The sequence below is a fragment of the Artemia sp. Qi Xiang Cuo genome, chromosome 11 (genome assembly GCF_049724085.1).
Source record: "Artemia sp. Qi Xiang Cuo chromosome 11, ASM4972408v1, whole genome shotgun sequence".
NCBI lineage: Eukaryota > Metazoa > Arthropoda > Branchiopoda > Anostraca > Artemiidae > Artemia > Artemia sp. Qi Xiang Cuo.
The window spans coordinates 26,867,543-26,891,148 of record NC_142804.1 but is presented as its reverse complement, the minus strand read 5'-3'; the positions used below and the strand labels follow the sequence as shown (position 1 = coordinate 26,891,148).

Here is a 23,606-nt window from a genome sequence, read left to right as displayed (position 1 = left end):
GGAAAAACTAGATACCCACTCATTAAACCATAGTCATTGATGAACTTATTTTTCAGAAAAAACAAGTCAGGGTTGATGCGTTTCTCAGTATTATGATCAATTTTTGCTGTTGAGTGAGCAGTCAATAGATTACAGGCCAAAGTCAGGCAGAAGAATGAACCACAAGCAGTCTACATCCATTGCCACTTAAAGAAGATGAATTTAGTCCTGATCCAAACGATAAAGGGAAACCAACAAATTCTTGAATTTTTTCAAGTGGTGCAGTTACTTTACGTGTTCTTAACACAAAGTTCTATGCACCATAAACCATAGCCATTAATGAACTGATTCTTCAGAAAAAAACAAATCAGGGTTGATGCGTTACTCAGTATTATGATAAACTTTCGTTGATGAGTGAGGAGTCAATGAATTACATGCCAAAGTAAGGCAGAAGAATGAACCACAAGCAGTCTACATCCATTGCCACTTAAAGAAGATAAATTTAGTCCTGATCCAAACGATCAACCAAACCAACAAATTGACTAATTTTTTTAAGTGGAGCAGTTACTTTATGCGTTCTTAACAGAAAGTTCTATGCGCCTTGAGTTGTTTATCAGAGCTAAAAAAGAACTTTAGCTGAAGACTCTAAAGTTGAAGAGGCTAGTAGACAGTCGATGGTGCTACTGGTATATGTCTGTTTGCAAGATAAAACTACAAATGAATCAATCGCTCAAGTTCTTGATGTGCTTTCTGAACAACTAACCATTTCTGTAACAGCAGCTGAGGCTAAAGGTTTAAGCGATCAAATTTTTACCATACCGTTTTAGTGTTGCTTGGTTGTGATGGACAAACTACTTTGAAAGATACTTTCGGCTTCATGTGAGCCACAAGATCCGAAAACTGACGACTTGAAACCTCTTCAACTGATCCAAGCAATTAAGAAAAGCTTGCTGGACTGTCAAACAGACAATGTTGGCTTGCTTCAGTCAGTTAAGCAAACGCAACAGTGTATTATATGAGAATACCAGCCGACGAACACCTCTCAGCGACCAAGGCAAGACATGCCTCCTCAGAGCCTTTTGGACTACTTTGCTCTTTACTCAGCAAGAAGAAAGAATGCTGACAGTAGTGCAGACCATCAGAGTGACGAAGTTGGTCAACTTCATTCTTCATCGACTCATCGGCGAAATTGACGCGCGTTTCACGGGAAATAGTGACCTTTGCAAAAGTTTGTCTGCGCTGAGCCCATAATCACTGGATCTTCAATCGATGCCAATTTACAGGTCCAGTATTATCAAACTTAGGTCCATGCTTTCCAAGTTTCCAAATGCCTTCAGCAAACTTATTAAAACTACTTATATGACTCTTAATCTTCCGGTGACTTCTGTGACGAATGAGAGATTGTTAAGCACTGTGAAACATGTAAAAATATATGTACATACGGCTTATGGTAACAAAGGGCTCAGGACTCTGCCTGTCGTAGCCAATAGAGAAGAGATAAATGGCCCCAAAAACACAGGTAATTGGCCGTTATTCTACTCTAAATTAGGAAATGCTACCCCCTTGTTTAATTTGTTTCCCTACTAATTAATCCATTTATCTTTTTTGAAGTTTACAGAAATAGAGTTTCATGGGAATTAAAAAACAGCATGGATTTTATCTGTGTTTAGAGTACCAGGCTGTCACTAAACAGAGATAGAACTGGGATTTCCACCGCTAATGAGACGTTTTGATGAAATGATGGGTATGTGGCTAAACATTCCTCCCCCAGGTTTTGATGAAATGACAAGCCTGTAGCCGTTCTTGAGATATCGCAAATACACCTTAAAAGTCTAGGTGCGCATAGTGTCTTTTGATTAAGTTCAATATTCCCCTTAAGATTCCCTGTAAGTTTCAAATTAATATCCTTAGTCATTCCTGAGATAGTGCATATACGCCCTTTTGACAGCCTGGATGCATACAACGTCTTTTGATTGGGCTGAACATCCCCCTCAACATTCCCTGAATATTTCAACTCAATACCTTTAACTGTTTACGAAACATTGCAGATACGCCCTTTTGACAACCTGGATTCACATCGTGTCTTTTTGTTTATTTCAATATCTCCCTCAGTATTCCCTGAGAGTTTCAACCAAATGCCTTAAACCATTCCTGAGATATTGCAAATACGCCCCCAGATACCTGAGACCATTCCTGAGATACTGCAAATACGCCCCCAGATACAATTCCAAAAATATAACCTATAGGTAAACAATGAGCATTTAGAGCCCCTGTCCCAGGGACTGTTGGGGATCAAGTCATAACTGAAGACTCAATTATTTTATTTAACCTTTCGACTATCTTGAACAAAATGGGTATCTCAAAATTTGATTAGGATTGGAGGGGGGCAACTAAGAAGGGCATGGGAGGGCGGGGGGTGCCCTCCAATCCCTTTTGACTCTTAAAAAGGGCATTAGAACTTTCAATTTCTAATCGAATAAGTCCCCTCGGATGCTTATACGACAAGTCCTTATACGACTGAGCTGCCTAGGATATGTCCTTTGCCAGCCTTGTACGGTTTTATTGGTAGCCTATATTCATTTGCCACACTTTTAAATGCATTATTTTATTTTAGTGAAGAAAAAGTCATGCTAATTAATCCATTTTATTGGTCCCAGGATCTTTTTGCTGGCTTAATTTATAATTCTGCAGCAAAAGCAGCAGAAAGCCAAGTTTCAAATCTATAAAGATGAGTTTAACTTATGGTTAGTGTTCTAATTGTGTATATTTTTTTTTTAGAATAATAACAATAAGAAATGTATTTGCAACCCACATAAGACACACAAAAGTTATGACACCCACGAAATAATTGAGAAAAAAATAAACTGAAATATATTTCGATAAATAAAAACAACAAATTAAATCATGATTTTGCAAAAATCGGAAGAATGCTGAAACTGAAAACTTTCTGTGGAGCATGGTCAACTTTGCTTTTACATCTGGATTATAAAATTTAGGAATTATTTTACCCCAAAGGGCGGAAGGTAAAGTAAAATTTCACAATATCTGGAGTAAAATAACCAAATTTACTTAGTATTATTCTTTCTTAAAAAGGAAAACAAAAAAATAGTTAGAGGACAGAAAGATTCTAAAAAATAGAGTGCATCCTACCCATGGCACGTCTACTAAAAAATCGCGAATTGGGACATACCAGAGGAGTATCACTTTTATTAACGATAAAAAAATACCAATCTTAGATAAAAGACGGAAAAACTTTTGAACCATGACCAAAAGATCTTGCTTATTTTGTATAGCAGTAGAAGATCATAAGCATAAAGCAAATAAGAACATCCATAAGCTCAATAAAATAAGTTAGTCTAATATTATCTAAAATATCCAAAAGACATATTTTCAACACACTAGGTGACACAAGTCCTCCCTCACCCCAGAACAAGCACAGACGAAGAAAGGTCCTAATTTATCAGTACGGAGGAAAGAATTATCATTCCAAAACGGAAGAAGCAGAATAATAAAAAAAAGGTTGCCACTGCCAAAGGTAATAGAAGAATCCAATGCACATACATAAATAGAAGTCTCCTCAGCCAGGCTCTTTCTTATGGCAGAAGAAAGAGTTAGGTGTACATGCTGATAACCAATACCAAATTAAAATTAAATCAATTTGACCCAAATTTATAATTACATTTAAATGAGGCAGCAAAATATATTGAACAATTTTACTTATCTAATGAAATCTAATAGAATTTTATGAAATATATGTACATATTGCTATTATAAAATTTGGCAAGAATCTTGGATGATTGCAAGGATCATGCTTAAAATCAGTTTGATTAGTGTGGAATGACCAATCAACCTCCCTGCTATGATTGGTAACTAGAATACAGGCAGCCACTCTGATGGTTTAATCAATTTAGGAGCAATAACATTCGACTGTTAACAGAGCCAACAAAATACAGCCGCGGACACAAGAAATTATTATTGTAAAAAAAAAACTACAAAAAAAATTACTATATCCCATTAATGAAGTTAGTGCAATGGCTATCAATACTGCTAAAACTTTTTTACCAAATCAAGCATATTTTCTACTTTGAATTACCGTTTTGTATAAATTACTAAACAAAAATATCCTCCACACAAAGATGCTTCATTGTCATATTTTCCAGTCCTCAACTTTACCCCATTAATCTGCTTGATTCCTCCACTCATAACTTATATCACGTATCTTGTTGTTACCAAGAATTACCTTTAACACATTTTGTGACAAGAACACATGGCAAACCAATTCAACAAGGGTTACTTCCTATGCTGAAACCAATACAAAATGTAGTCCTACTCATTCTTACCATTTTCAGAGTGTGCTTTAAATGTTTGAAAAGGTATTTCTTCTGACTCTGTAAATATCCTCACAAATCCATCCTGACAAGCAGTTGCCACATTGTCACTTGAAGTCCAAACCACAGCTCCTATGTATTTTTGGTGCAGCTCAGATTGGAAAGTGCGGTTGATGGAATTATCACTAAAAAAAATTGAGTTAAAAGCTATAGTTTTTGAACTCAGTCATATTGATTAACATAAGAGGTTATCACAAAACAAATACAGCCTTCCACAGGCGCTAGGAGCTTACACTTGTCCAAAGAGCCCATTGTCATGGGTGTTGTCAATATAGATTTATATGAAGCAGGCAAATGTAAGCATTAGCTTTCAAATGAGCTCTGAATCAGCTCTCTGTGATGTTTCAGTGCCCCACTAGTGCTTGAGAAATTAAAAAAGAAAAGAAAAAAGAGACATCAGCATTTCAACCTATTTTATAAATCACCATTGGTTGTTCCTTTGAAGTTGAGGTAAGAGTATTATAATCATCCCTCAGTGAGCTGTGGTCTCTGGCTCAGGATTGTCTGATGTGGAGATTAGCCATTGCTGTCCTATATACCACTAGGCATTGGAGCATCTAGGTCTAAGTAAGTAAGTCAACCTATTTTCAAAATAACTGAAAAATTGTTTTTGCAGTTAACTTTTACTGTGAGCATAAATAACAGTTATTATTCCTGAATTAATTTCAAATGTTTTGCTTTTCATTATGCAGTTTTGCTCAACACAGGTTTGGAACCACCTAGTGGTGGAACTTTATACTTTATGATAAGAACCTACCTCTAAAGAAAATGGAGCCATTAGAATTCTACATAGTTTCCAAACTTTTTCTTTGCTTGTAATACTCATTATATAACCTGTCATGATTTCCAGTTCAAACTAACCAAAAACAGAAAACTATCAGATCTTGTGCACTCATGTCTAACAAGCAATGTGGTTTGTGAAAAAAAAGGAAATGTCTTTACATATATTCATAATTTGCAATGTATCTCTAATAAAATTTGCGTTGTCTCTAATTTCACTCTTGTATCTTAAGTTACAAATTTTGAGCATATATTCAGCAATCACCTCAGTTTGTCATTTACAATCAGTTGTTGGCCTAATAATAGGACAAGTCCCCTGCAGTGCTATACTACCGTGGAGTGCAAAAGGTTGATATGATTCTCTACCAAAATAAATGTAGTGAGATGTTAAATTAAATTAAACTTACATTCCAACTTTTACACTATGATTTAAATGAAAACATTAGATTTGATATATATTTTACCAAAACTGTTCAAACCATAAAGCGTTGGAGGTTAGCCTGCCTCCTGGCTATTGAAGTAAAAAAAACACCCACAAACTTTGTTGGAGCCATAATCCCAGCATAAGCACAGCTAAAATACATTGAAATATGTATTATATATTGCATCATTGTGATAGGCTAAGGTCTGGTTTTCTATTTCAGCTTTTAAGGAGGACAAAAAGTAGTATGCCAATTGCATCAGTGACCTTAAAGCTTGGGAATCTGAACATGTCTCTGCTAAGGCTCTTGAAGACTTGAACTTGAAGCAGAAAAGTACAGAAATGTTTAGAGCAGTTACAATAAAGTGAGTATTGGTATTCCCAAAGAGCAATAGTTTTACCATAATTCTGATCTGTGTTGTTCTACAAATTTAGATTTATAAATTGGATGTGACACAATGTTAAAAATAGGCTTGACCCTCTTTTACATAAGCATAACATACTTATTATTTCTGAAAGTGCCATTGTGCATGTAATACAGCTTTTGAAGTGTCTTAAAATTCCCAGTCTAGATGGCATCACAGCCCAGCACCTTCAAAAGCAAAAGTGCACTACTAATGGATTATCTAAGTCTTTTAACAGAAATTCGTAATGACACAGGTTGAATACCTAATTTATTTTGTTCTGGTGCATTAACACATTTTTTTTTTAAGGGTGACAAATTTTTGTTACAGTTGCCACCCTTTTACTGTTTCTAGTGTCTTAAGTAAGATTCCGGAGAGTTTTATCCTGCCTGAACTAACATGTGAGTACCTGCTAGATTATAGATGGTTTAGTTTCTGTAATCCCCTAAATTATAGATTTGCTCAATGCCTACTCTAGCACATCTGAAGAAAAGCTGAGAACTCTGGTAGTCCAATATACTTAGGAAGTGGGAATATACACACAGCATTTGAGCCAGTAGATAAATTAAAGGGTTTAGTCAGCTTGATTTTGGTGTTATACCTCATATGTTATGTTGTTTTCCTACTGGTACATCCATAGTCATGCTAGGCTGAAATTTCAGGAGGATCTTTTCATTAGACCTGTCTACTTTATTACTAAACCTAGACAAGGTTCAAACCTCAGTAATATTATGTCTAACATGCTTAAAACCAATATGATGAAAATCCTTAAATTTGCTCCAAGCTGCAATTTAAGGTAATGACCAGGATAATTAAAGATAGATTTTATATTGCAATGTTAGTTTGATTTACAAAGACAATGTACTGCTTATTAATTTGAACTTTAATACTAGAAAAACTGATAATACCACTAATACTACAAAGACTGAGTCTCTTGTTTATATGCTTAAGTGAACCCCCATCTTTATAATGTTGTAGATGTAAGTAGGCCTACATGATCTATAGTCTATTTTGCTGGAATATTTTGGCCTTATTTTGTCACATTCTCTAGTATTAAGTGTTTCTCTTTTCTTCTATGTGTTTTTGTTTACAGGTTGTGACCTGGGCTTTATATTAAATTGCCCAACTTGATACCTGGCTTCAAAAGATTACATGGTGTCATGATGGATATTGGAACTCCCTATCATGAGCTGAATTGGGACACTCCCAACCTCAAGGAAGCATGGTCAAAGTTCAAAAACCATGCCCAACTGATTTTCAATGGTTCTTTGAGCAGAAAAAAGGAAAAAGTGCAATTTGCCTACCTTCTCATCTAGCTGGGAGAGAAGGGAAGAGACATTTTCAGTATGATGCTCACAGAAGCAGAAAAAGACAAAATTGAAACCTACCTGACAAAGCTTGGCAAACATTTTAATCCAAAGGCAAATGCTATCTTTTTTTGCTATGTCTTTCACAAGTGTGACCAGTTGAATGGAGAGGCAATAGAACAATATGTCACTCAGTTAAAGATCCTGGTGTGTGATTGTGCATACCCAGCAACAATCAGTGATGAAATGGTGTAAGATAGACTTATCTGTGGAGCTAAACCTGAAAAAATACAAGAAAAACTTCCGCACTCAGGACCAAACCTTACCTTATCTGAATTGGTACAAATAGCACGCGCATATACAGAGACCCAGGCACAACTTAGAACAATGTTGGCAGAACCCGCTAACCACAGTGAACCAATAAAGCAAGAAATTGATGCCATCAGGAGAAACTCAAGACGCCCTATAAGGTAGATGCAGTCAAGGCTTGTAAGTTCAGAGTGCTTCTTTTGTGGGGATGAATAGAGCCTAAGTCATAATTGCCTGGAAAGAGGCAAAGTTTGCAGCAAATGTGGGAAATCCAACCACTTTGCCTGTGTTTGTTGGAGTGGTTCAAAAACCATAAACAACATCAGATCCCAAGGCAGCAACAGAGGCAATGATGAACTGTTCATCCATGACGTTCTGATGAATAGCAGTGACAATCAGCCATATGCTCCTGTGTGTCTCAAGAACCAGTTCCATGTGCATTTCAAAATCAACACTGGAGCTCAAGCAAGCATTATCACTCAACAGCATGCAGCAAAACTCACACCAGCTGCCAAGGTTCAACCCACATCCTTAAAAGTTTATGTGGACAAAAGACTCCAATACTGGGAACAATCCAGATCCAATGCTCCTACAAGGGCAGTAAAGAACAATCCATAGACTTCTATGCTGTTGAGACAGCACCCACACCAATACTTGGATTTGCTGCAAGCCAAAAGGTGAATTTAATCAAGTTGATCTTCACTGTGCAAGACAAATTCAACAAACTGTTTGAAGAATTTGATTATCTGTTTGAAGGGGTTGGAAAGCTAGAAGGAGACTGCAAAATACAGCTAAAATAAGAAGCACATCCCTCTATCAAGCCCATAAAGTAGATACCCGCAGCAATCCAATCACAGTTCAAAAAGGAACTTGGTAGAATGGAAATGCTGGGAATTATGGAAAAAGTGACCAAGCCCATGGAGTGGGTAAACTCTGCAGTAGTGGTGCAAAAAGTGGATGGTACACTTCAAGTGTGTATTGACCCCCGCAATTTAAACAAGGCCATAAAATGACCTCATCGCCCCATGACCACATTTGAAGAAGGTGTGCAGAAACACACTGGTGCTACATCATTCTCAAAGCTTGACGCAAGGAATGGGTACTGGTCACTGTGCCTTCAACCCAAATCAGCCAAACTAATGACATTCAACATGCCATATGGCCATTATAAGTTCAAAAGAATGCCTTTCAGTCTAGTCTCAGCACAAGACAAGTTTCAGAGACAGATAGAAGAGGCTTTCAAAACGCTTGAAAAATTTTCAGTCATTGTAGATGATATGATTGAATCAGGAACATCTGCTGCTGAGCACTGCAAAAGCCTCAGAAACACCCTCATTCAAGCCAGAGAAAAAAGTGTTAAATTCAATAAAGACAAGTGCATCTTAAAGGCCACTGCTATCCCTTACTTTGGTAACATAATGTCTGACAAAGGAATACACCCCAACCCAAACAAGGTCCAAGCCATCTGAGAAACGCCTTCTCCAACTAGTCACAAGCAGCTACAAACGCTCCTGGGTATGATGAATTATCTGTCTTGCTACAAACCCAACCTGAACAAGCGTCTTCAAACACTTGGCAAACAAGAACTGTTTGAGGGGATGGCAACACATGAAACCACTCTCCAGAAGATTAAAGACTCCATTTGTCAAAATGTGGCATTCTTTGACCCTGCTGAACAGTCCATCAAGTTGCAAGTCAACACTTCAATGTCCAGTTGGGGAGCAGTGCTGATTCAGAAGTTCTCAGCAGTATCATTTGCATCTAAATTACTGACTATTGGGGTGTAAGTACGGGTTTCGCGACTTATTGATGCAAAAATGGCGCAAAAAGGTTGCTATGCCACTTACTCGAAGGGGAGAACCCCTTGTCGGCCCAAATGTTAGTGAGATTCCCGCTCTTACCCCAACGGTTCTGAAAAATATCGGGTTTGGTACTACCCTATTTACAGTATACCCTGTCCCAGGGTATGATATCGTGATCGAGTGGTCAAATAGCCACTTTCTAAAGCCAAATATACCCGCCTTGGGTTACGGCTAGAAAATCTCTTAACTATCTCCTTGGAGGAAACAAACCTCCCTGTCAATATAATAATGACGGTACCTCGTAGATCTATTCCTACCCTGCCTGGGTTACGGAAACTAGTACACAGTTTGTAGAAAATACCTTACTTGTATTCTTCCAAAAGGGTCACGTATAACAATAGAAATATCCTTCCCCAATCGGGGTCAAAACGCAGACTAAAAAATAATAATAATTTTTACACAAATGTTCATATGGGTGGACCTCCGCTTGGCCCAGCCAATCAGCTACATCCTCATTCAAACCCAATTCTAACTCTTAGATTTATCTTTCAATCACTCCCAAACCAGGAAGTAAAAAATAAACTTGGTTCACAGCTTACCTATAGCAAAACCACTATCACTTAGTAACGGAATTTAACCTGTCGTTTGAAATTAAACTATACGCAAATGCAATTAAGAAAACGAAAACAGGTCATTTATCTGAAAGGAAAAGAAAGAGGGGTTGGAACCCCAACACCTCCCTCCGTAAGATAAATGACCGCCCACGCGCTACCTTGGTCCACCCTTACAAACATAAACACTTAACTTCAACTTTACAAAATCCATTTGCCTTCTCTCTTCCACCGTTTGGCTCTGGATCGGTCGCCCTCGACACGTTCCTACTGTAGGACCACCATGGTCTAAATCGCATAGCATCCGCACTAAAATTTGAAAGTTGAAATCTTCAAGATTCGTAGATAATGATTGTGCGCAACACACTTCAAAACAACAAATTTTCTCGCTCTCACGAATTTACATTTGAGAGGAGCAGAGAATCAGTTCTGGCACATATGGTGATGTCAGCCATTATGAAAAATTAACTGCACTAGCCTCTTATAGTTCATCCGTTGAAGCAACCCTCCATATCCCTCAAAAAGTAATTTGGCTATTGGCTTAACTTCTGATATTACAAGGCCGACAACACCCGGGCCTGGGAAAAAGGTGGGGGTAATGAAACTGAACTAAAAATTTTTTGTAAACCACTGCTTGTCTTTTTTCTGGGTTTCTTCCCCTGGAATAATCAAACAAAGAATATACGTTGCTGCTAATTGAAAATGAAACTTGGATACATCTCCCACTGAATACAATTTGCTGGAATTACTTGTCGATTCCCATGAAGAATAACAGCTATGAATAGAGTTACTAGGCAAAGGTTTGGGTGAAGTTTGAAGTGACTGAGAGATAGTATTCCCCAAGGACTCCAGATCAGAGAGGCAAAATCTCGGTAAGGGAATCAATACTTGTCCGTCAGTTGTGCATTGAGAAAAAGGACTATCTTTTGCGACTCCCTGCAGGGGATCTTCACCAAAGGATTCTTCCCCCTCACAAAGGAACAAACCCTCTTTTGAGTTGATCCGATCAATATCAGATTCCTTTCCAATTTTTTCCAATCTGACTCAACATTCCATATCTCCCAACATTCCCCCAACCCGTTGTAGGTCATTCATCTCTATTTTGTAACCATCTCCTTTTATTCCCCATGGGTCTTTGGCCTCTTTTTCCCCCTTATTGTCTATGTTTTCGAGGCACAGCCCATCCAACATTTTATTTTTCTCCATATTATTTATGTTTTCAAGGCACATCCCGTCCAACATTTTATTTTTTTTATTTTTTTCTATTTACATATATCTTTATTCCAATCTGGACATGCCGTCAGCGTTCCCGTTATCTGTCCCCGGTCTTGATTTTATTTCGAATTCGTTATCTGGCTACATTATATTTAGCCATTTCAATGGGTTGTGATCTGTCACTATTGTAAATTTTCGTCCATATACATAATAGTCGAGTTTTTTGACTGCGTATATTATCGCAAGACATTCTTTTTCAATCGTGCTATAATTTAATTCTGCTTTTGACAATTTTATGGATATAAATATGATTGGATGTTCCCCATCTTCAAAATTTTGGGATAAAACTGCCCCTAATCCGTAATCTGAAATTTCAGTTTGTAGCACAAATGGTAAGGAAAAATCTGGATTTCTCAGTATCCTTTCGCTACAAAGAGCATCTTTCAGCGTGTCGAATGCATTTTGTTCAATTTCCGACCATTTAACGGGGTCTACGACCCCTTTCCTTGTTAACTCCGTCAAAGGTGTAGCAATCGTTTTAAAATTTGGTATGAATTTTTGGTAATACCCTGCCAACCCCAAAAATGACCGAATTTTTTTCTTTGTATTTGGAACTTCTGCGTTTTTAAATTTTTCTGTTTTTTCCCTTAATGGGATTATGATCTCGTGTCCTATTTCGTGTCCCAGGTGTTCTGTATATGACTGTACCAATTTATATTTTTCTACATTCAGAGTTAATCCTGCTCTCCTCGGCCCGGCCAATACTTGTTCCATATGAGTTATATGCTCATTGAACGAGTTTCAAAATGATATAATGTCATGCAAGTAGGCTCTTGTATATGGTAAAGATTTTAAGATACAATCTACTAGTCTTTGGAATGTTGCTGTTGCCCCTTTTAGTCGCAAAGGCATATACCTAAACTGGTATAATCCAAAAGGCGCAATAAAAGCTGTTTTTGCTGAATCTTCTGGGTGCATCTTTACTTGCCAATATCCCCTTCTCAAGTCTAAAATTGATATAAATTTTGCGGAGCCAACTGACTCTAGAATTTCATCCATTCTTGGAATTGGGTACGTGTCTGATTCGGAAATATCATTCAGTTCTCTATAGTCTACGTAAAACCAAATGGAGCCATCCTTCTTTGGGACTAATACGACTGGCGCTGCATATTCTGAATTTGATGGCTCTATAATCCCTAAATCAGGCATTCGGTCTATTTCTTTTTTCATTTCTTTCCTTTTAGCTTCTGGTATTCTGTACAGGTATTATTTTATTGGTTTGTTGTTTTTTACTGGTATTTTATGTACCACATCTTTTGTTTTTCCGATTCGGTCTGTTAATACGTCTGCAAATTCCGTGAATAAATGTTTTAATTGGTCTTTCTGAGCTTGGCTCAGATGTGTTTCCGACGAAACTCTTTCAATGGCATTTATCTGTGTTTCCGCCGGGTCTATTGTACCCAAAGGCACTTACCTAGTCATTTTCTGAGGTCGAAATCATGAGGCAGCGCTTCTACGGATCTTTGTGGTTTCCCCTTTCATTCTCCCTTTTAAATTTCCTCAGTAAATTCACATGATAAAATTCTTTCTTTTTACTTGCTCTGTCTAATTCTATCATACAATTTACATCATTCATTTTCTTTTTCACCTTAAATGGTCCTTTCCATCTTACTTCCAATTTATTATGTACGTCTGGTAGCAATATGAGGACTTCATCCCCTTCCGTAAATTCGTGCATTCGGGCGGATTTATCGTACCATATTTTGTTTTTTGCGTATTCTCCCTGCGCTTACTTGGCAATTTCATGGTATTTATGAAGTTTTTCTCGCAGCGATAGCAAGTGGGTTATCACGGTTTCTTCATTTTGCTCCTTGTTCTCCCATGATTCCTTTAAAATGTCTATCACCCCCCTCAGGTTTGTCCCATATAGTAATTCAAAAGGTGAAAAACCTTTAGCTTGGTGTAGTTTCCCTATATACAAAAAGAACATAAGGGAGCATTTTGTCCCATTGATTTACATCGTATTTTACACAACGTCTCAACTTGCTCATTAGAGCTCTGGTAAATCTCTTTGTCACTCCATTTGCCTGAGTATGGAACGGAGTAGTTAACACTTGCTCATTGCCTAGGATTTCATATGATTTTCGGATGTATGTCGATATAAATTTGGTTCCATTATCTCTTAAAATTTCCTTCAGGATCCCGTGACGTGAGACATATTTCGCTAATTCTTCTGCTATATTTGGTGATTTTACTGTTCGTATTGGGATAGCTTCCGGGTAGCTCGGATCCAGATCATTAATAACTAGAATGAATCTGTTTCCTGTATTAGATTCTGGAAGTGCGCCTACAATTTTTATTGAAATTATCTCAAACGGTTTGCCAAAAATGAGTATTTTTTGCACTGGAACTTGCTCATTTGGTTTTTTGTATACGACTAATTGACAATCTTTGCATCTTTTACAAAAGTTGATAATATCTTTTTTTAATCCTTTCCACCAAAAATGCTGCAAGACTCTCTCTCTGCTTCTTTGGGATCCTAGGTGTCCCCCCGTTGGGCTTGAGTGAGCCAACTTTATTACCGCTTTCTTTAGTTCATGTGGTACCAAAAATTATAAATTTCTAGGGTTTTCCCCAGCCTCCAGTATTTTGTAAAGCAAATAATCATTACTGGAAAACTGTTAAGACTGTTGATTCTTTTGATTAGTTAATGCTACTTTTGTTTTTATGCACCCTCTATCATTTGTTTGTATTTCTACCAATTTTTCGGCGGTTACCCCTAGTATTTCTGTTAGTTAATCTTTGGTTTCCTCTGCTTCTCTTTCTATGGTCAATAATTTCTCTTGTTTATGGTTATATTCCTTTTTGTCTGCCCTTTTTTGGCATTTCAGTTTTTTTAGTTTCGCATTTTTTATGAACATCTCGTCGTTGAATTGAAATGGGTTTTGTATATTCTGATCATCATTTTCATTAGTGGGCGGCACAGCCTCCCTTTTATTTTTTTCTTGACTTCGTGTCACCGCATTTACTCTTTTTATCATGGAGGTTGCTTTTAGTGCAAGAAAGTTTTCGATATTTCCGAAATTTCCCCCTAATAAAACGTCTACTGCAAGAGTAGGTACAACCCCTACTTTTAATTCTTTTTTAACCGTATTTCCCTCTTTATTGGCTAATTCTATTATGACCTGAGCTGTCGGACATTTATGTTCTGCTCCATAGTAGCATAGCAATGCCACTTTATTTTTGTCATTTATGTCAGTTTTCTTAATCAAGTCTTCCCGTACATAGGTTTGGTCGCTGCAGGAATCAATAGCTATTTCTACCAATTTACCATTTAGTTCGCCACGTACTTTGTGTGATTCTGCAAATGCGCAAGTTTTCATATTATCAGGGCTTTTAACCCATGCGGTTCTCTTATACGTTTGAGACTTTTTTCCAATTCTCTCGGGATCGATCGTTTCTCGGATTGTCCTGTCTTCCGTTTGCCCTATCGTCCCTTGTTCAGGAATTATTGTCGTAATTTTTTTTCGCGCTACAGCAATCTGAGGCATAATGTCCTCGTTTATTACAGATATAACAGGTAACGTCATACTGTTCCTGTTTTTGGCCGTATTTTCTACCGTCTTTATTTGGGTAATTGGTGCTATATTGGCCGCCCAAGTTAGAGAGGTAGCATGTTACTTCTCCTTGTGTTTGCCACATTTGGCTAGCATTCTTTTTATTTTCCGTCTATGGGTATTCTTTCCTATCATTTCCTCCTAACTTTGGTCTTTGTGAGAACACCTCCTTTCAAATTTAAGGGTGACTGACTGCCTTCTTGGATCTATTTTTAATTTTGTGCTGGTTTTTCTCTTTTAAGCAAATTTTTAGACTCTTATAGGTATTATATATCACTTGTCCAATTTCTGTTTTATCCACTCTTTAATTTCTCTAATCTTTTATTTCTTCCAGGTTTTGTAGCATTGTATAGTTTTATAACTCTAGCCATTTTAAACACATATCTTTCAATTCGTACCCGTGTTCTTTATAAGTTTCGTTGTCTCGTTTTCTTTTTCCTCTACACCTTCTTTGAAAGTGCTCGGGGAAGAGTTGAAATTTTTCAAAAATGGTTTGCTTTAGTTTTTCAAAATCTTTTGAGTAGGCCTAGTCCATTGGTAATACTTTATATGCAATTTGTGCTTTGTAGTTAAGGAGGGGCCGTATTCTTGTCACCCAATTTTCTCTTGGTAATCTGCTTAATTCCACTGTTTTTTCAAAATTGTATATGTATAAATGTACATCTTCATTTTCTTTCATTGGTTGAGTTTACTCCCTGCATTATCTCTATTGTAGACGATTTCTGAGGCTCCTGGTAATTCCTCCCTGCAATCATTTCCATTATGTATTTTCTTTCCTCTCTGTCTGCCTCCTCCTTTTTTTCTTTGGCTACTCTATCTCTTTCTCTTTGTTCTTTATCTTCCTCCTCCTTTCGTTCTCTGGCTATTCTAACGCATCTTCCTTTTGTTCTCTTTCTTGTCTATCTTTCTCTCTTTCTTTTCCATCTTCCTCCTCCTTTCGTCCTCTTTCTTGTCTATTTTTCTCTCTTTCTTTTCTATCTTCCTCCTCTTTTTGTAATCTGGCTAATCTTTCATTCTCTATGAAATTTAAAAGTTGTTGTGTCATATTCATTTGAGTGCTTTTTCGTGAGCTCCTTCTGGAAATTGAACTTCTACTACTCCTGCTACTTGGCCTTCTCTGAATTTCATTGTCTTTATATTCTCTTAATTCGTTGTCTGACTCTGTTCGTTGTATTATATTTTCTTCTGCCCGAAACTCTCCTACTTTTTGTATCTTCTCTGAAGGGTGAGTTTGTTTTCTTTTACCCGTTCTTTCATGTAATGATTATTCCTCATGTATTATCACCACTGTTTCTTTTGTTTGGGTTTCTCTATCTGTGAGTAATTCTTTCTGCATTTGTTTTAGACTTTTCTCTTCTTCTCTGGTTTGTACTGGGGATTGCTCTATTACTGATTTTGTTTTGAAGATTTCCTCTTCAAACGTCCCAGAAATGTCTATTTCACCTGTTGAGTGATATATGGTTCTATGTGATGGTGTTTTTTTTAGGGTATTTCCAGCGGGAGTCGCATACAATTGTGTGTCTGAATCCGATTTTTGTTTTACCGTGGTAGACCTTGTTTGAATTCTTCGTTTGTCCGCCATTATTTCAAGGTTTACTTAACGTCTTCCATCCAAATGAAAATCCTTTTATCAATGTCTCTTTTTATCCTTTCGTGAAAAATTGTTTCCCTTTAATTTGCTGATTCTACGTGGGTCCTGTGTGGGCGGTGCAGCCTCCCTTGTCTTACAAATTAATTATTCGCGTGATCTATTGATTCTTAAATTTTGTTACATATTATTATCCGACTAGGCACAGCTCAGATAAAATATTTCTTTTTTATATATAGCCTCTGTAACCACAATAGGCTACTTTTGTAGGCTAAATTACTTGTCTCTTCAGAAACGCGGAGTTCTTTTATTATCAACGCTGTTAATAATTCCTGTTCTTGCTGCCACCCCTTATTGGGGTGTAAGTACGGGTGTCACCACTTATTGATGCAAAAATGGCGCAAAAAAGGCTGCTATGCCACTTACTCAAAGGGGAGAACCCCTTGCCGGCCCAAATGTTAGTGAGATTCCCGCTCCTACCCCAACGGTTCTGCAAATATCGGGTTTGGTACTACCCTATTTACAGTATACCCTGTCCCAGGGTATGATAACGTGATCAAGTGGTCAAATGGCCACTTTCTAAAGCCAAATGTACCCGCCTTGGGTTACAGCTAGAAAATCTCTTAATTCTCTCCCTGGAGGTAACAAACCTCCCTGTCAATATAATAATGACAGTACCTTGTAGCTCTATTCCTACCCTGCCTGGGTTATGGAAAATAGTACACAGTTTGTAGAAAATACCTTACTTGTATTCTTCCAAAAGAGTCACATATAACAATAGAAATATCCTTTCCCAATTGGGGTCAAAATGCAGACTAAAAAATAATAATAATCTTTACACAACTGTTCATATGGGTGGACCTCCACTTGGCACAGCCAATCAGCTACATCCCCATTCAAACCCAATTCTAACTCTTAGATGTATCTTTCAATGACTCCCAAACCAGGAAGTAAAAAATAAACTTGGTTCACAGCTTACCTATTGCAAAACCACTATCGCTTAGTAATGGAATTTAACCTGTCTTTTGAAATTATACTATAAGCAAATGTAACTAAGAAAACGAAAACAGGTCATTTATCTGAAAGGAAAGGAAACAGGGGTTGGAACCCCAACACTGACTGATACCAAGAAAAAATACTCCCAAATTGAGAAGGAGCTCTACACAATAGTGTTTGGCTGTAACCATTTCCATCAATACCTGTATGGATGTCCATTTATCATCATCACCAATCACAAGCCCCTAGAAACGCTCCTAAACAGACCCAACAGCAAATCATCCCCAAGGTTACAAAGGATGCTCCTCATGATCCAGCAGTACAACTACAACACCATATTCCGACCAGGCAAAGACATTCCCCTAGCTGACACTCTCTCCCACTTACACATCAAGACAAAAGACCAAGAAATGCAGACCACCCTCAAATGCCATGTCCACTCAGTGATGAGATTACTTCTGATCAGCAGTGAAAAGCTTTCACAGTTAAAGCAAGAAATCTATGTTGATCCAGAGCTTACTGCCATGTGGGAATGCATTGAAAAGAGCTGGCCAGCAACCAGCTGCAGCAGCCAAATTCTGTTTTGTCAGAGACCAACTAACTGTAGTAGAAGACATCATAATGAAAGATGATTGGTTGGTCATACCACAGACAATGCAAAAATTGATCTTGACCAATCTCCATGCCTCAAACCTTGGCATGGATAAAACAAAGCAAAGAGCCTGCTCCATAGTAAACTGGCCTGGCATGAACCATTCTGTCAAGGAATTCATCAAAAACTGTGATGCTTGCTGTACATACCAAAGATGCAACCAAAAAGAGCCACTTCTGCAGCATGAGATCCCTACCTACCCATGGGAACATGTGGGAGTTGACCTCTTTGACAAGAACAACAAGTTTCACATGGTAACAGTGGACTACTACAGTACATTCATCAAAATCAACAATCTGGGCCTAACTGCACTATCTGTCCATGTAATAGATTACCTGAAGTGCCACTTTGCAAGACATGGCATTTTACACCTTATGATGACAGATAATGGATCCCAATTTAGCACCAAAACAGTTAAGAAATTTGGAGAGGACTGAGGCATAAAGATAATGACTTCTAGCCCATACCACCCATGGTCAAATGGCCTTGCAGAAATGGCTGTTGGAATTGCAAAAGCTCTGATTAAGAAAACTTGCAAGTCTAAAGAAGAATTGTTGCTTGGCTTGCTTGAATATAAGAATGTGCTGATAGATGGCCTGGCATTTCCAGCTCAGCTTCTCATGAGTAGGAATCTGAGGGTCTACCCTAACATGCACTGTTGAGCACCTCAGACCAAGAATTATCCCCTATGCACAATTCCAGCATTCCAGAGAAAAAGAAAGGACAAACCAGAAATTATATTATGACAGTCACACCAAAACCCAAAAAGACTTGCAAGTCAGCCAGTCTGTGTGACTCCAGGTTGAAAACAGTACCTGGGAAAAGGCAACTGTTATCAAGAAGTCAGAGAAACCAAGGTTGTATACAATCAAAATGCCAAGCAAGAAAAGATACCACCACAACAGGAGACATTTACAAGAGACTATGGAAGACTATACCACTCTGTCTAGTCTGACAGATACAAGAGCATAAAAACAAGAAAGCCAGCCCCCTTGTACAACCCTCTGTTGCCACTCCACAGCAAGCACACTCACTTGAGCCAACACATTGTCATGTCCCACCAATGGAGATGGAATGCATCCCCTGTCATCCAGGTCCAAGAGGCTAGAGACATGACAGAACAACAGCTCATCCCAACCACCAGAAGTGGATGCCAAGCCACCCTCAAGACTCAATCTCTGAGTACATTGTTCCTTTTTGTGAAAGAAAGCAGATGTCATATTCTCTAGTATTAAGTGTTTCTCTTTTCTTATATGTGTTTTTGTTTACAGGTTGTGACCTAGGTTTTATATTCTGGCTGACTTCTGGCTTATAGGCTGACTTCAAAAAGATTACAATTTATCGTCCAGATTAGCATAGTAGGCTATCTGTCTGCTTACAGTTGAACATGCTGCAGTAGATTTCATACTATTATTCTAAATAAATATTCTTGAAAAATAGGCTATTCTAAAATAAAATAATTTTTAGCTGACAAAATAATTTTGCTAGCCTAGGATGAAATTCTCCTGGAATAATTGCTTCTAGAGGATGTTACATTTTTAGCCCTAAAAGGGCTCAAAACAGCTCAGAGGCTATTAACCAAAAGTTTAGGAATGTGTTGAACTGTTTTACCTATTGAGGTCAAATTAAGGGCTCAAAATGTTGTTACCCCCTGAAGCAATTATTGAATGATGCAAGAGGATAAAAAAGACATCAAGTGATATGGCCTGTTAAAATTTCCTCACAGAATAGCTAAATTTTGTTGAAAACTGCAAATTTATCCTTTTTTATATTTAAAGTGTGTTTTTTTCCAAGGGAGGAATCTTGGTGCAGTTACCCTTATTTGTACTGCAGATATATAGCCTAGCTTGATGTTTTGCTCTTAAGAGCTAGGGCCATGTGGCTGATTTTGGGAACCAATTCAGCAAGGGTGTACATGGGCACCCATATGGGGGGGGGGGCTCTTGCCCCCCTGGCTGAATGATGCTGCCTTATTTTTATATTTTTGTCCTGAGATTTCCATTATATAGCATTAAAAGTAGCAATTAGATGAAGTTTGCCCCCCCCTGGAATTCAGCATATGGGTGCCCATGAGGGTGTATTCCACATTGAGTGATTATAATTAATAATGCTAAGAGATGGGGCTTAGTGACATTTTTTTGTGATTAATCATCATTAATTACATTCTAGACAAGGAATGTACTAGGGCTTTAGAGCTTTAGGCATGTAATTAATTGTATTTAATGATTATTGTAAATTAATGATGATTAATCACCAAAAAACATCACTAAGCCCTGCCTGTTCGCATCATTAATTATAATCACTCAATGTGGAATACACCCTTGCTGAAATTGGTTCCCAAAATCAGCTATGTGTGCCTAGCCCTTTATACCAAAAAGAACAGCCTATCCAAATTTATCAGGGGCAAGCATCATTTGAAGAGAGAGGAGATAGAGCTAGATACCTTAAAGACTATCTATCAATAAAATTTGTAAGTTTGCAGGTGACACAATAATTTAGCTAGGATGAAAGTGAATACATCATTTGGTGCCTTTTTTATGCTCTTTCATGATTCAAAAATTCCTTCTGTTGCAAATCGCATCTTGAGCCCTTAAAGGGGCCCCAAAGGTATTTCATTTTTGTAACCACACAGAGAAGTTATCCACAGTAGGCCTAGTTAAGTTATTGAAAAGTGGTTAAAAACATATCACTAGTTTATAAATAAGTTGTTCATAAGTAATAGGCCTATATTCCAAGAATAGTTATTTATAACAATTCAAACCTCATTTATTGGGCAGCACAAATATAAACTATTTTCCTATTGTTTCAAGTTTTTCAACCATAGTTTACAAAAATAGCACTGAATTTTGCAATTCGAAACTTTGCCATTGGCAATTCAGGGTATATTCCACTTCAGAGTATAGCCTATATTTGCACATTAGGGGGTAGGGTGGGTAAACTTCATGGTAACTTTGTAGTGGACCATAGCCTATAATTTAGCTAGGATGAAAGTGAAAACATCATTTTATGCTTTTTTATGCTCTTTCATGATTCCAATAAGATACCTTCAAGGCCCTTTTAAGGGCTCAAGATACAATTTGTGACAGAATCAATTATTGAATTACTAAAGAGCATAAAAAAGGCATCAAATGATGTATTCACTTTCATCCTAGCTAAATTATTGAACCACCTGCAAATTTACCTAAAATTTAGGCTCTGGATCCATTATTGATTTTTTTTTTCATTTAAATAGACTAGCTCTACTCGCTTAGTTCTATTTAGATAAAGCTAAGGTTAGGCCCACTGCTTATTTGAAAGTATAGCCTACCCTAATTTCCATATCCTCATATATTTATCCCGTGATCCAGAGGCAAATGATTCATCATTCCCCAGCCTCTGAACATCAACACTGCGAACGTCACCCGAGTGGCCTTGACAATGAGCCCTTAATTTATAAGATTCCATCTTGAAGTGTGTCATGCAAGTCAAATTTCAAATCTGACGCTAGAGGAAAGTTACTCCTAATCAGGGTTTCCACTCTCAAATATTAAAATTCGGGGACAAGTCTTAAGAATTCGGGGAGTTTTCGGGTACAAGATTCGGGGATTTTTCGGAGAAAAAAACAAAATGAAATTTTATTGTCAAAATTTAGGAGCCAAAATGTTTTAGCTTCGTTTTCAGGCTCAAGTAGGCCTTGGATCCGCATAGTAAATCAAACGTTTCGCAGAGTAGGTTTTAGAGCCAGAGCAGTGGATTGGAACCCATAGCTGAAAAGGCTTATTGCTGATATTGCGGCAAAAATTTCAAAATTATTTTCAAATTAAAAAAAAGTGAACACATGTGAAATGTAAATACCAGTATCAATTTTTCATTAAGTCATTAATCTCAGTAATTCATTATTAAAATACTCCCCACGGAAAGTATACCACCTGTGGAAAGTACCTCCGTGGAAAGTACCCCCGCTAAAAATACCCTCGGAAAATAGCCAACCCCCCCCCCCTGCGGAAAATGCCCATTGGGAACATACATTTTTTTTCATTGGTTGTTTCTACTATGCTTTCCTTTATTTTGGTTACCTCATAATCACTATATAATCACCGATTAACCCCCAACCCTCCCGTCAGTCCTGCGGCCATCCATGTTCCAAATATAATACTTAGTGCACTCTCATTTTTATATCAGCCCTTCTAAGGCCTGGACATGATATCTATAAGCTACAAATTATAAAAAAAATCACTTATTCTTTTTCTTCACATTAACATTATTTGACACTAATAACCAACAGTTCGTGATAAATAAGGTCGAAAATAATGTAAAAGTTCACAAGAAAACAATATGAGCCTAATAAACAAATTTTTACTTTCAGCTGTAATGTAAATTTTCTTATGAATAATATTTTTGGGGTTACTTCCGTTTAAAACCTCTATTCTCCGACCTTGTACATAGTGTATAGTAAATTTTTTCTCATTAGGAGGGGGAGGGGTTGGTTCATTTCTTATAATAAGAAGAATGGATTTAGAGATTTGTCTTAAGAAGAAATAAATTATACCACAATTTCTTTAAATTCTTTTGTTTCTATCTCAGAATTAGTCTTCATAGAGAGTTACTAATTTTTCAAGCATTAGAAATTGTGAGTATAGGCCTAAATATTTAAACAGATTTATTTGGCTATCCCGAATTTGAGCAGACTATATTTTACGTAAGAAATTTTTCGCCTCACTAACAGCTTTGCAAAACTGTAAAAAGATCCTAAAACTGCACTTTAAAATTTTACACCCACTGAAAGTATTACACGGGTGAAAGGACTAAAATGATAACTGTGTGGGGAGTGCTGGACGAATACGTTTGAGGATAAAAGGTGGTATGACAAGTACAATTCTCAGATAAAAAAAAGAAAAGAACTTAAATTTTACACACCGAATGAAACAAAAACTTAAATGGTAAGAATTCCTGGCAAAAAGGTCAATTCCTTCAATATATTATGCGTTCAATCATTAAGTATTAAACATTAATACAGTATTGATTCAGAGTTCATAGTGTGAAGACCTCTTTTTGGATTTTGACATAAGGATTATAATTTGTATAAACGGATTATTTCGCTGAGTGATAATTCCCTTGGGAACTGTGGATACTTTGGATTTTCATATTAATATTGTTATGATCAGTGACCTATATTGGAGAACAATAGAATTAAAATAATATCATTGCCCTTGGGGCATGTTTTTGAAATATCTGAAAAGCTAGTTTGGAATGCGATCTTGAATTTTATGAAAAGAGCAATAAAGACAGGAAATCGGAGTACTGAAATTGTTAAAAAGACCATTGAATTTTTCAAAAAATACGATATTAATGATGCAAAAACGATCTTATGAGAAGCAGCTAAAATGAGCACAAGAGTGACTATTAAAGTAAACCCGCATGACAACGTGATTGAAATAATTCGAGTCTTTGAGGACTACGATAAAAAAAATATTGATCTTCCGACGTTTTTTTTATGATGGATAAGATATTTATTTCAAAAAGATCACTATCATAAGCCCACAAAGGGCCGAATTTGG

The 23,606-nt window shown here is 37.2% G+C and overlaps 1 protein-coding gene across 1 annotated transcript in view; it reads right to left on the bottom strand.

Moving 5' to 3' along the window:
• Positions 1 to 21,532, bottom strand: part of LOC148946821 (uncharacterized) — a 65,056-nt gene extending 43,524 nt beyond the window's left edge. Inside the window, exons 1-2 of the mRNA XM_089096436.1 lie at positions 21,377 to 21,532; positions 4,320 to 4,492 (exon numbers count right to left, since the gene is read on the bottom strand). Coding sequence (XP_088952562.1) covers positions 4,320 to 4,492; positions 21,377 to 21,528 — 325 coding nt within the window. The 5' untranslated portion in view covers positions 21,529 to 21,532. The remainder of the gene's footprint in view (positions 1 to 4,319; positions 4,493 to 21,376) is intronic.
• Between the last annotated feature and the right edge of the window lie 2,074 nt (positions 21,533 to 23,606).